Here is a 15,922-nt window from a genome sequence, read left to right as displayed (position 1 = left end):
TAGTTTTTCAATTTTTATTATTTTTTTCACCCATATGTGTGGATGAAAATTAGGAGATTTTGGGGACCAGTTGTCTCCTTTCACCATGTATTTCCTGGGGAATGGGCATCGGGCTTGGAAGCAGGCACTTTACCAACTGAGCCATCACCCTGGCCTATCATAAACTTAATTATGGTGGCATGTTGCCATTGACTTTCATATATGTAGAGAACCTACTTTTGAAAGCAGATATCCCTTAAGACATTTTAATGACCAGTTTTCCCCAGTTTAACATGTTCTTTTACCTCAGAATTTTTTGGTTTAAAAACAAATGCGATGTTTGGATGGCTTGAAAAGATTGAATGTTATGGAACATTGAACTTTTAGTCAAAACTAAATTCTATATTTTTAGTGATTTTTGTTTTCTTTAATATAACTTAACTTTGTCTTTTAGGATTCGGTAATGTTGAATGGCTTTGGCACAGTTGTTAATGCTCTTGGCAAACGAGTCAAACCGTACTTGCCTCAGATCTGTGGTACAGTTTTATGGCGTTTAAATAATAAATCAGCAAAAGTGAGGCAGCAAGCGGCGGACTTGATTTCTCGCACCGCTGTTGTCATGAAGACTTGTCAAGAGGTAATCTAGTCTGACAGATGTGTGTTTTCTCAAACAGGTAGCTTAATGGGAAAAGTAACATTTTTAATATTTCTTTTATTCAGGAAAAACTGATGGGGCACTTGGGTGTGGTGCTGTATGAATATTTGGGTGAAGAGTACCCTGAAGTATTGGGCAGCATTCTTGGAGCACTGAAGGCAATTGTAAATGTAATAGGTATGGAATTTGCTGGTCATGTGAGAATTTGGCCTTTTAATTTTCTTTGTATTTTGAAAGCAAGATATAAAGTTGTATTTTAGGAGTTTGTTGATTTTTATCTTTTCTCGAGCACTTTAGGATTGTCAGATGTTACAAGTCTCTCTTACTGTTACCTGTTTATATTTTACTTAAAAATGTTAAATAAGAGATTTAGTACAGAAATTTAAAGTACAGAAATAGTTACAGCCCAAAATGTTTTGAATTAATGGAAGAGAGAACCCTAATAGAACTAGTGCATCAGCTGAAAAATAATCTAGCATCTTCTATAAGAGGAAGAAGCAACCCTGGAGGTGTAATTTAGTTTTAGAAATTTCCTTTATCCACTCTTCTATGTTAAGGTATTTTGACTGGTTGTTGAGATTTTTTTGTTGTTGTTGTTTACTCTGAGTTTAAAGTCGATGACTTGGTTAAAAAAAAAAAAGGCTATCTATCTTGTCTTTCCTCTGTAAGTAAAAACACAAAGAACAATCTCTGGTATGGAGACTTTTTTTCAAGGTATTATGATGAAGCAAACAAAAGGATTCCTGTGTTCAAAATGTCATTGTATTTAAACAGTTTGAAGGTAACTCCTTTAGGACTGAAAGAATTGGAAAAGGCAAGGAGTTCATAATACCTGGCTGTTGGTAATCACCCTTCTCCCCATTTTGGGGAAAGGAATAAGGAGTATATGCCGTATATAGAGCTTTGAACTGTTGCATTTACACAGAATCTCCAATTTAGCCCAGATTTGTACAGATAATGACTTGCCAACAGTCTTTTAGCCACTTGTGGTTCTCTGGTTTGCCAGAGTTATAAACCATATTGTTTATCTGGCAAACTTGAGAAAAGCAATGGAGAATCAGAGCAAGTAATTCTAGTTAGATCAAGAGCCCCCTGCTAGCTACCTCTTTTTCTCTTTTCATGGGTTTAAGTAACATCCTGCATTTCAGGGAGACTGGAGGTCTGTTTTGTTTTTCAGTTATAGGAACCCTTAACTGATTTGATCTGATCTAGCTTTTGCTTACATTGTTGTATTTGGCCACAACATAGGCTGTCCCCATATTTAAATGTCAGTGTACAAGTAACATTTTAAAACCAAATAAAATCTTTGTTATTGAGTAACCCTCATTTTTAAAATCACTTCACTGATTTATTTGATTTCTAAATGTAACTAGAAGCCATTAATAGTTTAAAAAATTCTAATTAGAATCTGGGGCCTTTATCCACTATCCATGGGTAGCTTATAAGTTCTTATTTTTACATTGTACTGTAAAAGGAAAAATGAAAGGTTGCAGTTCAGGTTTTAATGGTTCCTTGATTTCTGTCAAATAGGAATGCATAAGATGACACCACCAATTAAAGATCTCCTGCCTAGACTCACCCCCATCTTAAAGAACAGACATGAAAAAGTACAAGAGAATTGTATTGATCTTGTTGGACGCATTGCTGACAGGTAAGCAGATTGCATAGCAACACTTGTATTTAGTTCAAGTATAGGCAGTGTTTCTTTTTAGATTCAGCAAGATTTCACTGAGTGGTAATAGGAAATAGCAGTGTAGGGTTTTGTTTTGTGTGGGTGTCTCCCTCTCCCCCAAATCCCCTACAGGGTTTCTCTATCTCTGGCTGTCCTGGAACTCACTCTGTAGACCAGGCTATCTTCAGAGAGCCACCTGCCTCTGCCTCCCTCCTGAATGCTGGGATTAAAGGTGTGCACCACCACTGCCTGGCTTAGTAGTATAGTTTTAAAACTAAGTCAGGCTTGCTTGCTCGCTTTCTTTCTTTCTTTCTTTCTTTCTTTCTTTTCTCTCTCTCTTTCTCTCTCTCTCTCTCTTTCTCTTTCTCTCTCTTTTGTTCTTTCTTTCTTTCTTTTTGTTATTCTTTTCTTTTCAGACAAAGTCTGGCTGTATCCTTGGCTGGCCTGGAACTCACTATACAGACCAGGTTGGCTTTGAGTTTGGATCAAGGATTAAAGCTGCACAGCACCACTTAAGATAGGCTTCTAAAAAGGGTGATCCTTGTTTGCATTTAATATTTAAGATGAGTTAGTGATGATTTCAAAATTGAATATGCACATTTAATTTTTAAACTTTTATTAGAGTAGTAGAATCCTTATTTGGCATTCATGGAACCTGGGCTTCATCCCCAACACTACAAAAACAACAACAAAAAAAATCAAAATACATTGATAACATAATCATGTTAATTCATTAATAATTGCACTTTTTTTTTTAATTTAGGGGAGCTGAGTATGTATCTGCAAGAGAGTGGATGAGGATTTGTTTTGAGCTTTTAGAGCTCTTAAAAGCTCACAAAAAAGCTATTCGAAGAGCTACTGTCAATACATTTGGTTATATCGCAAAGGCTATTGGGTGAGTAGGTTATAATAAACCCATTATGTTGGAAAGTACTTTCATGTAGACATATCTTTTGATACGATAGTATAGTTAATCATTTGAAGAAAAAGTATTTTATTTAACCACTGACCTGCCTTTCCCTATTAAAATATTTTCTTAAATTTTTTATTTAACTCACAGAAGGCTTTAAAAGTATAGATATTTTCAGAGGCACATTCAAGTTTTTGTTGGTCTTTTTTTAGAATATTGCTTTTTTAATTTTTTTTTTAATTTTTATTTATTTATTATTTTGAGATGGGGTCTATCCATGTAATCTTGGCTGTCCTGGAACTTGTTATATAGACCAGGCTGGCCTCAAACTCATAGATCTGCCTATTTCTGCCTCTCCAGTGCTGAGATCAAAAACATATTAAGAGCATATACCTGGGTTGGTGAGATGGCTCAGCGGGGAAGAGCACCGACTGCTCTTCGGAAGGTCATGAGTTCAAATCCCAGCAACCACATGGTGGCTCACAACCACCCATAATGAGATCTGATGCCCTGGTCTGGTGCTGTCTGAAGACAGCTACAGTGTACTTACATATAATTAAAAAAAAAAAAAGAGCATATACTATTATACCTGGCTGGAATATTGCTTAAAATATTAAGGAATGAGTATTCTGCATTTTTTTACTGTCCACACATTGTCAGATTGTGGGCCTTGGTTTTAATTGCTCTTAACAAAATGAAGCTTCTCTGGGGCTAGAAAGGTGACTCAGCAGTAAAGAGCCCTGGCCACTGTTGCAGAGGAGCCAGGTTTGATTCTCGGCACCCACATGGCTGATAGAACCTATAACTCCAGTGTCAGGAGATCTGATCCTCTATGCAGATAGTGAACACATGCAGACAGCACTCACATACATATAAAAATAAGTATTTTTTTTAAAGATTTATTTATTATTATAAATGAGTACACAGAAGAGGATGTCAGATTTCATTATGGGTGGTTGTAAGCTACCATGTAGTTGCTGGGATGTGAACTCATGACCTTTGGAAGAGCAGTGCTTTTACCCACTGAGCCATCTCTCCAACCCAAAATAAGTGTATTTTAAAGAATTAAAATAAGGTTCTCAACCTCTGATAAGGTTGAGAAGTACACTGATTTATGGGCATAAAGATGAGAAATTTAGGGTGCAGTTTATTATGCCCATTAAACATAATTATATTACACCCCTTATCCTCAAGATTTGGAGTTCATTTTGGAAGAATGGGTGTAAAAGATTGTAAATGTCAGAGGTAGTAGGCATCTGCAGCAGAAGAACCCTGGTTGGATATGACATTGCAATTGCACCCGTGAACTCTCATCAGCCATGACTGCAAGAACAAGATCAAATCAGCCATGGATGGGAGAGAGATTCCTGAAGTCTCGCCCCACCCCTCTCTGGGTAGCTATTGGCAATTGATGACTTTTCCAGAGAGTCACTTTTAAGAGATGTGACCCCTGGAAGTCTGCACATACTTCAGTAGAATGTGTACACCCATGCCCATACTAGTAGCACTATCTGGACTTAGTGGATTTATTTATTTATTTATTTATTTTTATTTTATTTTTTTTTGGTTTTTCGAGACAGGGTTTCTCTGTGTAGTCCTGGCTGTCCTAGAACTCACTCTGTAGATCAGGCTGGCCTCGAACTCAGAAATCCACCCGCCTCTGCCTCCCAAGTGCTGGGATTAAAGGCGTGCGCCACCAAACTAAACTAAAAGAATAAGTCTTTTAAAAAAAAAAGCTGAAGTAAACCCTTTGTTCCCCACCCTTCTTCTGGTTAGTGTTTTTATCACAGAAGCAGAAAGGGAACTAGAACAACTGGGAAGTAATTTCCAAAAAACATAAAAAGTCTGCTGAGTTAGGTAACATTCCCTTCAGGATAGATATACACCCCTTTTCATTTCTCAGGAATAAAACTGTTTGTGTCGGTGGCGTGATTTAAAAAAAAAATGCTGCAAATAGATACAGTGCAAAATTGATTAGCCCCATCGTTTCTAAGAGTTAGCAAAGGAGTATGTAAAAGCTGGGTGGGAGGCAGCCAGTGCTAGGTAGGGTGACCCTGCTTAAGAAAATCATACGAGTGGGCTAATGGGGAAGATGAATAAATTATATGTGTTTGAGCTAGGAGTCCAGAGTTTTGGATATTCTTATATCTATAAAGCTGCTTGGCTCTGGAGGCCATTTAGGCCATTCAGAATTTTTTTATATTTCAAAAAATGTAAAGAGTAAAAAGATTCTACCTGAATTAACATTAAATCGAATCTGGCAATTTGTGTGAAGCTTTTTCCGTTTTCCTGTTTTTTTTCCCCTTTTATTTACATTCCAGTCCTTGCCCCAGCCCCGTAGTTCCCATTCCTCTTCCCTCTTGCCTTCAAGATAGTGCCCCCCCGCCCCCCCCTAAGTAGGCATCCGCCTTGCCTGAGGAGGCCTCAAGTCTCTTGAGGATTAGGCCCATCTTATTCCACTGAGGCCAGACCAGGCACACCTCTGGTATATATGTGCCAGGTGGGGCCTCGGACCAGCCAGTTTATGCGGTCTGGTTGGTGGCTCAGTCTCTTGGATGAGACTGCTGGTCTTCCTATGGGGTCGCCCTCTGAAAGTATTTTTTTTTCCCCCTGGTTTTTCGAGACAGGGTTTCTCTGTGTAGTCCTGGCTGTCCTGGAACTCACTCTATAGACCAGACTGGTCTCAAACTCAAATCCTCCTGCCTCTGCCTCCCAAGTGCTGGGATAAAGGCGTGCACCACCACTGCCCGGCAAACCTTTTTTTAAAACCTTTTTCTCTTTAACCTTTTTTATTTTTGAAAGTTGTAATTACATCATTTTAAAACCACAATCCTAGTGATGAGAAAGTAATGTGTTTTATCAGAAAGTTACTAATGTTTCTCTATTCCCTTGCTGTTTTTGTATTCTTTGAGAACAAACTTAATAAGTATGATAACATGCTGATATATTTCTTCTTTCTTTTTAGCCCCCACGATGTATTGGCTACACTTTTAAACAACCTCAAAGTTCAGGAAAGGCAGAACAGGGTTTGTACGACTGTTGCAATAGCCATTGTTGCTGAAACGTGCTCACCCTTCACAGTACTCCCTGCCTTAATGAATGAGTACAGAGTTCCTGAACTGAATGTTCAAAATGGAGTGTTAAAATCACTCTCCTTCTTGTTTGAGTATATCGGTGAAATGGGAAAAGACTACATCTATGCTGTAACGCCTTTACTTGAGGATGCATTGATGGATAGGTAAGTGACTAAAACTAAGTGCAGAAAAATAATTAACAAATACGCTTCATGGTTTTTCAAGACAGGGTTTCTCTTTATAGCCCTGGCTGTCCTGGATCTCACTCTGTAGACCAGGCTGGCCTTGAACTCAGAAATCTGCCTGCCTCTGCCTCCCAAGTGTTGGGGTTAAAGGCGTGCGCCACCACTGCCCAAACCTCTAAGATAACTTTTAAATGTTGTATTGTTAAAGAAGAAATATCACTGTAGATTATTTCAAATAATAAGTATAATTTCTTACCTTAATATTTGTGATAGTGGGGTACCCAGATTTTCTCTTCCAGGTTCCCTTTCTTTGTTAGTCTCTCTTCATATGTATTAAGCTAAGTAGATTATGAAATACAATAACTGACTTACTGTTTTTTAAAACAACTAGGGAAAAAAAGGTGAACATGAATTAGTCAGTATGGCAGAGAAGCCAATAGTTTTTGTTTTTTGAGACAGGGTTTCAGGTCACTCAGAGTGGCTTTGATCTTACTTTGTAGCTGAACGTGACTTTAGACTTCATTCCTCATCCCTCTACCTCCAGAGTGTTGGTAGTCTTTCCTCTGCATGCCCCGGTGTTGAGATGGTAGCTATTATTAGTTCAGTACTACTATTGCACTACTTGAGTCTTATATTTTATTCTCTATATTGAGGTCCAGAAATTAATTGTGCCTAACAAGACTACAAGGAAAGTGTAAGTAAGGTTCAAGTAGTTTCAGTGGCTGCTTGAGTTTTGAGCTGGTTTCTTTAGCGTACAGCTTCGTGTTAACTAAACCAGCTACAATATAGCCTGTAATTGCAACTGCCACAGAAGCTGATGCAGGAGGATTCAAAGTTTCTGTGCCAACTTATACAACATATTAAGACTGCCTTGTCTTAAAACAACAGTTTGAAAGTTAGGTGGGGTTGTAATTGAGTGGTAAAGGACATTTCTGTCATGCACAAAGCTCTGGATTCAGTTTGTAGTATAGCCAAAGTCACTCGGTGACCTTCATAAAGGTCACTTTATAAACAGACTTAGTGAGTGAGATACTAGAAAGTACAGATATAAATTATGGAGTCAGATTAGTAATCACAGTCTGTACAAGGCTACCTTTCTGGGACCAAACAATAGCAATAAATCCCCTAGACTGCGTTCCTGAACATTGCAGCTGTTGAGAGGTGTGGCTTGAGGTTAAAAGTTTTGTTCTGAATGGAAGGAATTTTGTGAAAATAAAACATAACTTGTCTCTTCATATACTGACTACAAATAAAATTAATAGTAGAATTGAAAATTTGGCAAAACTTTCTGTTTTGTGGGCTGTTATTCATAAGAAAAAAAGGCTCTTGAATATTGTACGGCAAAATATATTTGAATTTCCTATACCCAGTTAATATATGAAATTTATTTTTAGAAAATTGAGACTCCTATTAAATGTACTTTTTGTAATTTTCATGTAAATCTAACCACCAGAGTAACTAATGTTCAGTCTTTATTTTGACATCAGCTGTTAGAAAGGTCTTCAGTTTTTAATTTTGGAGTTCATAATATTTGTTGTTTCTATATTTATTAAAAAAAATATTGTCCTTTGGAGATTGATTGTTTTCAATTCTAAAGAAATTAAAAAAAACTGTTCTGTGCAAGTTGAGGTAGTAACTCACTTGCAAATTATTAAAAAGAATACTTCTTCAGTTGGGAAGTTACTGAAACTTTATCATATTGAATAAGTTAGATAGCAAATTATAGTGTACAGTTCAGTTTTTTTTTCTAATGCCTTTGAGAGATTGTTAATTTTTGAGCACTATTTTATTTTATGCTTGCATTCAAAATAGGTAGTGCAAATAAATTTAGATGCTGCTAGAGATAAAAATTTTTATTTGTGCAGATTTAAAAACCTAATAGATTTTTCTCTTAAATTGAATTTTAAATGAAATCACACCAGTTTGAGAGCAAATTTAATTTGATGTATGACTTAACTACCAAATATTTAAGGTTACAGAAGTTAAAATGAATTTGACTCCTGTTGAGGATTAATTAGTTCCTAATGTGCAAGTGAATATTTCTTATAAAAATGAGACTAACTTAAAAGAGACTGTTCGCTTTCATTACAGGGACCTTGTACACAGACAGACAGCTAGTGCAGTGGTACAACACATGTCACTTGGTGTTTATGGATTTGGCTGTGAGGATTCTCTGAATCATTTACTGAACTACGTGTGGCCTAATGTGTTTGAGACGTCTCCCCATGTAATCCAGGCAGTCATGGGAGCTCTAGAGGGCCTGAGGGTTGCTATTGGACCATGCAGAATGTTGCAGTATTGCTTACAGGTAGGTTAAATGTGGGGTTTGTTGTTGTTGTTGTTGTTATGCAGGGATTACTTAAGAAATTACTTAATATGTTGAAGTCAGTTATTCCCAAATTACCATGTGGAAGACAGTTCTGTATTAAGATAGGAATTAGATTTTTTTTTACCTACCACAATTTTGTTGTTTAGTTTCCAGATTTTTTTTCCTTCCCTCTTCAAAGTAAGTACTGTGAGTTTTTTGTTTGTTTTATTTTTTGAGACAGGGCCTCTCTTTGTAGCCTTGACTTCCTGGAACTTACTGTGTAGACCAGGCCAGCATTGAACTAGATAGATCCTAGCTTCTGTTTCCGAGTGCTAGGGTTAAAGGTGTGTGCCATCATGCCAGCTAAAATAAAATTTCTAATTATATTTATAGCTTATAATCGTATTAAAGTTTATATTTGTGTGTGTGTGTGTGTGTGTGTGTGTGTGTGTGTGTATTCCCCCTCCCCCTTGAAAGTAGAAGTAACTCTACCTTTTATTTATTCTAGGGCCTGTTTCACCCAGCTCGGAAAGTCAGAGATGTCTATTGGAAAATTTACAACTCCATCTACATTGGCTCCCAGGATGCCCTCATAGCACATTACCCAAGAATCTACAATGATGATAAGAACACCTATATTCGTTACGAACTTGACTATATCTTGTAACTTTGTGTCTAATACAGCTGTTTCACACCTTAAACTTGCTTCTTCGATCTGATGATATAAACTTGTAAAACATTGCAGATCAGTGTAGAGCTGGTCATAGTGGAGGGAGTAGAAATCCAGTAGCATGATTTTTAAATAACTTTTGTTTTTTGATGTTAAACAGTTAATGCCAGTAGTGACCAAGGACAGTGATTATACACACTATACTGGAGGGATATCATTTTTTATTCATCTTTATGAAGATTTAGAATTCATTCCTTGTGTTTAAAGGGAATGTTTAATTGAGAAATAAACATTCGTGTACAAAATGCTACTTTGTGTGTGTTTTTTGAATATGACTTGTAAAATGCAAAACTTTGGTAAAGTACTGGTTTGTGTAGAATAAGTGGCTTAATTTCATTTTCTGTCACCTAGTATTATGGAACATAGCTAGCAGAACACAAACTATATAGTGATGGCCTGTTTGTCAAAAGTCCTTTGTTTTGTTGATGATGAAGGGAGTAGCTTTGGAGGTGCTCCCCTCCCCCAATGTAGCATAACCATTCCATCACTATAGAAAAGTAGCACTTTGACTGAAATGTCTTGAGTATTATTTTGTACTTACATAGCACCTTTCACCTCTTGATTTCTCAAAATGCTTTATGAACAGACATCAAGGATGATATTTTATGTCGTGCCCAACTTTGGCCTGTGCTTATAAAATGGAAAAGATGTCTGCACCTCAAACAGTGTACTTCTTGTTGGGGAGTGCGGCTCTCTAAGAAATGCTTGTATAGTAGGACAGTCTTAAGTGTGCGCATAAGCCAAAATGCCCTTCAGTTCATGAAGACCAGGCATTAAGGGGCTATTTTAATGTTTTGGAACAACTAATGAATCATTTTTTTCTTTTAATTTTATGCCCCAAATTTCTTGTTATTAAAACTTTTCTAGGCATCACTGTTTTGTCTCCCTCTGTACTTGTGTGGATTCTAAAAGGAAATAAGTTCTGCCATCGGTGTGACTGGCATGTGACTGCCACCTCAGACTTCCAGGAGTGCTAGGCAGCTGTGCTTCTGACTGTTGACAAGGAAGACTGGTGGAAGCTTAGGAGAAACACCTTCTGCTTCGCCTCTTTAGAATGGATACTGAGCATTAACTGCTCCCACGCAGGACACATGGATCCTTGTCTCTTGTATGTGGTCTATCATTGTGTAGTAAACCATTTTCCTGTTCTTAGAAGTTTTCTAGCCATACCTTAAGCACTTTTAAATATTGTTATTTTGTATAGTTGATTTCAAATAACCCTTGGTAATTATAATCTTGAATTGGTATAGTTCTCAAAGTTAAATTTTGCATTTAAGCCACTTGGGAAATTTTTATTGCATTATTAATTAAAATACTTGTTTGTTTAGCTCATTGCTATTTATGGAAAGTAAGTTTTGCAGTAGAAATACAGATCAAAGGAGACTGCTTACCCCTTAAGTGACATTTTTCTGAGGGAGGAAATCTGAGAATGGATAAGGGGAAAAATGCTAAAGGCTGCAATCTCAAGATAGGACCAAATAGATGCTCAAAGATGCTTGGATTGTGAAAGCATTTTGGGATAAACCCTTGTGAAAGATGCTATGTCAAGTTTTAACTCTTCTCAAAGACCTTCTTTAGCACTTTGATGTTTCTTAAGGCGAAACTTAGGAGGAATTCATGTTCTTTAGGGGACAGGGTGGGTTTTTCTCTGGGCCTTTGTTTTTTTTCCTCTGGGCCATTGCCCTCTGATGGAATTAATTTCTTTGGCTGTTTGATTTTTTTTTTTTTATATTGTATTTTTAAAATTTGTTGTATGGTGCCCTGCGAGCATCAAGTACCACCAGATAAATAAAACTTACTCTATCTAAAGTCTTTTAAGTATACCAGTTCTTAATCTTAGTTGACTGTCTATGGTAGTATGCTGTGTTTGCTCTGTTGTGGTTTACCATTTTTACTACAAGAGCTCTTTGAGTTGTTGGTCAAGCAAGTGGAACTAAATGTTAAATGTTTTTCTTCATGAAATAAGAAACTAACGGGGCATGGCACAGGCTTCTAATCCTGGCACAGGCCAGAAGCAGGAGGGTTACAAGTTTGCCTGTTTGGAGCATATATAAGACCCTGCCAGGCAGCTAATAAAACAAAACTGAAACAAGTTGGAAGAAGATAATTGCAGGTTTACCAGGTAAGTACCAGGCTCAGGCTTCCAGTACTGTTTACATTTTGAACAGTTAAATGAAGATAGAGTATACCAATCCCAGAATTACTCTTTTGTTTCTGCACTAACAGTTTAGGCCAGAAAATCCTATGTGGGGAGGGGATGGCCTATAAATGCATCCCCAATTTTGGCTTAGGTGCCAGGAACACCCCATCTCCTTGCCTCTAGGCACCATCTTTTGTCCTTTACGGGTGAAATCTTCGGGTTGAGATACAGCTAGCTTCAGACTTGAGATTTTGGCTAGGAACTTGTAGTTCAGGCTAACCTAAAAATCTGGGTGGTCCTACCTCCACCTTCCAAAGTCTGGGATCACAGGCACATACATGCCACTGTGCCTGTTGAGCCTGGGGCTTCAAGTAGGGCTCATCTGCAGAAGTAATGCTGTATGCAGAAAGCATTTTGTTTGAAGCGACAATGCCTGCAAAGCAGTTAGAGGCAATACTTAGCAAATACCTAAGACACCTGCCTTAGGTAAGTGTTGAAACGTAAGTGCTGTGGAAGGGAAGCTGTGAAGGTACCCTTGGGGCCTGGCACCTGAGGAGGCCTGCTCCGTTTGGACTGCCGGTCTCTAAGCCCTCTGAGATGATGGCAGACCTCACAGCAAAGTTAAGAACCCTTGAGTAAGACTGCATTTAACCTGCCACCATACTGTGTGTTCGGCCTGTTTAGCCTGCTTCTAAGAGAATGTAATTGATCTTACAGTGCCTTCGATACCTCCTGTAATCATCTTTTACAACCTAAGCTAATACATAACATCTAAACCTTTGTGTACTCTTAATGCTTCTGACGCAGGGTGGTGTATATGTATGTTGGGAACAGCCTTCTACAACAAATACATAAATGTTGGAAGCAACCTGTGGATACAGCTTGATAACATTCAAATTTGAGCACACTTCTAGTGCAGAGACAGATTCGAGGCCAGTCTGGTCTACAGACTGAGTTCTGGGACAGCCAGGGCTACACAGAGAAACCCTGTTAGCAGAGTGGCTTTGGGGTTGGGTGTTCATCTGAAGTGTTATTCTGGAAACTGCTCAGGGGAGAGGGGTCTGCAAATGGTAAATTGTTCATGCATCCATAGGTGTAGGACCTACTGGAGCGTTTGAGGGAAGAGAATGGGGTGCCACCACAGTACAGGCTCACTGGTGTTGGTGGTGTCCTGAATTTAGAATCTGTTATGCCAACTACTGGTTGTGTGACCTTGGGTAAGTTGATCTCAGTTTTTCAATTCATAGAGACAATAATTTTTTTTCCTCAGTAAGTGGTAATCTTAAGTGCAGAGGTACTGAGATAGTGTCATAAATATACCAGCATCCTGCTATAATCTTATTTTTTATTCTATTATTTATTGTTTCTATTGTGATGAAAAAGACTTTATGGTTTGAGGAGAGACCACTTTGAAAACAACTCAAATAAGCTCATTCTGCGACCCAGGACCTCCACAAGAACAACCAGTGCTCTTAACCTCTGAGCCATCTCTCTAGTCCCAACATAAGTACTTTAAGGCCCACCTCTGATACATGCACTTCTTTCTTAAAAACAAAGCCAAGAAGGTCATCATCATTAGGATCTTTCTGTTTAAAGGAAAAATTTAAAAAGCTATATTTAATAAGAATCAGCATGATAAATGCTTTATAATTTATGAACACATCCATTGCTCATTTATTTTTCACAGTGGCCTTCAGAAGTAGACATTTATTCCTGCTGAAAGGAGGAGAAAGGGTTCTGGGAGGTTGAGAAGTGGCATGTAACCAACTGGCACTGGTTTGACTCCAAGCTGATATTACCAATGGATACATTTAGTATTCCAGTCTATTAAGTGCTGAAATTGAGTTTTGGTCTTGGTATTGTAGAATAATTACATATTTTAAAAATAGAGAACCTAGGCACTAAAACAGTGGCCTCATACATGACACACATGCTCTCTCTCAACAGAAATATTCTCTGTTTTGAGACAAGGTTTCACTCAGTAGCCCCAACTGACCTCAAACTGGAAATCCTTCTACCTCAGCCATCTAGCACTGGCATTATAGGTGTGTACCACCATGCCCAATTTAGTTCCTTTCTTGCTGTTACCTGAACTGGCTGCCCTGCCTTGGCATATCCAATTGGTGCTTTTCAGAAAGGTCCCTGGGCTCCTCTTCACCTGAGTGGCTCCTGGCAGTTCTTTGACAATAGGCTTCTTTGCCTGTGTGGTCCGGCTCTTTAAGATACAGCAGCACCCACGATCCACACTGCTCATCACTCCGCACTCAGGCTTCTCTTTCCTCAGGTGGACTGTGTATGTCATCAGAACATGGGTGACTCCCTGCTTATCCTCCTGTCCCCAGCACCTGTGCCGGGGGATTTGGTGTGAAAGCTGACCCCTGAATTATTTTCAGACAGATTATTGATGCCAAGAATTGTGCAAGAAACTCGAAGCATGAGAGTGGGCAGACATATTTTCAAGCAAATAACTTTTGGTGGTAACTCACAAGGGTTAAGAGTTTACTGCTGGCAGCCGGGCGGTGGTGGCGCACGCCTTTAATCCCAGCCCTTGGGAGGCAGAGGCAGGTGGATTTCTGAGTTCGAGGCCAGCCTGGTCTACAAAGTGAGTTCTAGGACAGCCAGGGCTACTCAGAGAAACCTTGTCTCGAAAAACCAAAAAAAAACCAAAAAAAAAAAAAAAAAAAGAGTTTACTGCTGGGTTATAACTGATCTGTGAAGAACTTTGTTCAAAGCATTCTGATTTTTGTAATATGCTTAGTTTCCGACAGGGGGCAGCAAAGTCCAGGAAAACAAAGGCTCCCCTTTGTGAATAATTTGAAAAGAGAACAGCCCTAGAAATCTGACAAGCCTTAGGGATGAATAAAGGCTGCTAGGAAGGGCATATTTTTATTAAATGAATATTAATATTTAATATTACTTGATCTATGTTTTAAAAGACAGAGGCTGTTTTAAAATAATATAAACAAGGATTTCTCATTTATTACAAATGTATTTTAAAATTGAGTGCCTTTTTTTTTTTTTTTTTTTTTTTTTTTTTTTGCCACCATTTGGCCATAATTTATAAGCCTTCAAACTCAAACAGTATCTGGTAATTTTCTCTGCCTAGTGCCAATGTGAATGAAGCCCTCAAGAACCACACAACATCACGCAGCTTTTAGGTGAGAAAGCCCGGATTCACACATGAGCTGTTTGGCTCCAAGAGTTGATGTTGTTGTTTTCCCCCCAACATTTCACCCTGCTTCTTTCAGGACAAAGGTCCCTTTTTTGTTGTATATCGATTTAAATATTAAAAATATGTATTTGTATCTTACATGGATGAGTGTTTTGGCAGCAGGTATGATGTATATGCACATGTGTTAATGGCCCCTGGTAATGGGGTTACAGTCAGTTGGGAGTTATGCCTGGGTCCTTTGCAAGAGCAATAAGTACTTTTTAACAGCTGAGCCACCTTCTCCAGTCCCTATATGATTTTTTTTCAACCTTGAACATAAGTTTTAGTTATATAAATGACGGGTTTCATTACAAGATTTTCAAACATGGCTCGTTGTACTTTTTTTTTCTTTTTCCTTTTTAAAAATATGGAACGCTTCACAGATTTGCGTGTCATCCTTGCGCAGGGGCCATGCTAATCTCTGTATCGTTCCAATTTTAGTATATGTGCTGCCGAAGTGAGCACTCGTACTTTTCTTATCTTCTACTCTACATACATTGTTCTTTCTTTCCCATGCTGTGCCTCCTTGGTGACCCTTCTGCCCTCAAACAGTCTTCCTTTTGGTTGTACAAGCACATGTGCAAGCACGCGTGCTTACACACACATACACATACAGACCCACATATGTGTACATATTTTAAACATACAGCTTGTTCATGTAAGAAAGACATGCAGTATTTGTCCTTTTGGTTTTGACTTATTTTGTTTAATTTACTCATCTTCAGTCTCATCTCTTTCCTTAAAAAAGAAGTAATTTAGCTTTTTTATGCTGAATAAAATTATACGTTATACACATATTAATTTTCTTTATCCCTTTATTAATGCACGTCTAAGCAAATTTTATATCTTGGTTATTGAAAATAGTGCTTGAAGCTGGGTAGTGGGTGGCTCGTGTCTTTAATCCCAGCACTTGGGAAGCACAGACAGGTGAATCTGAGTTCGAGGCCATCCTGGTCTACAGAGTGAGTTCCAGAACAGCCAGGATTACACAGAGAAACCCTGTCTCAAAAAAAACCAAACACATACACACACACACACACACACACACACACACACAC

At 38.2% G+C, this 15,922-nt stretch overlaps 1 protein-coding gene and 1 non-coding gene across 2 annotated transcripts in view; one reads left to right on the top strand and one right to left on the bottom strand.

The window, feature by feature from the left end:
- Window positions 1-9,761, top strand: part of Sf3b1 (splicing factor 3b subunit 1) — a 41,860-nt gene extending 32,099 nt beyond the window's left edge. Inside the window, exons 19-25 of the mRNA XM_031367513.1 lie at window positions 434-616; window positions 700-811; window positions 2,165-2,285; window positions 3,070-3,201; window positions 6,182-6,454; window positions 8,567-8,783; window positions 9,292-9,761. Coding sequence (XP_031223373.1) covers window positions 434-616; window positions 700-811; window positions 2,165-2,285; window positions 3,070-3,201; window positions 6,182-6,454; window positions 8,567-8,783; window positions 9,292-9,450 — 1,197 coding nt within the window. The 3' untranslated portion in view covers window positions 9,451-9,761. The remainder of the gene's footprint in view (window positions 1-433; window positions 617-699; window positions 812-2,164; window positions 2,286-3,069; window positions 3,202-6,181; window positions 6,455-8,566; window positions 8,784-9,291) is intronic.
- A 5,464-nt stretch (window positions 9,762-15,225) lies between these two features.
- LOC116089523 lies at window positions 15,226-15,329 on the bottom strand. Its single transcript, XR_004118329.1, has one exon. It is a non-coding gene; the product is annotated as a U6 spliceosomal RNA (small nuclear RNA).
- Window positions 15,330-15,922: the final 593 nt, after the last annotated feature.

Source organism: Mastomys coucha, unplaced genomic scaffold (genome assembly GCF_008632895.1).
Source record: "Mastomys coucha isolate ucsf_1 unplaced genomic scaffold, UCSF_Mcou_1 pScaffold14, whole genome shotgun sequence".
NCBI classification, from domain to species: domain Eukaryota; kingdom Metazoa; phylum Chordata; class Mammalia; order Rodentia; family Muridae; genus Mastomys; species Mastomys coucha.
This window is presented reverse-complemented; position numbering and strand designations above follow the sequence as displayed.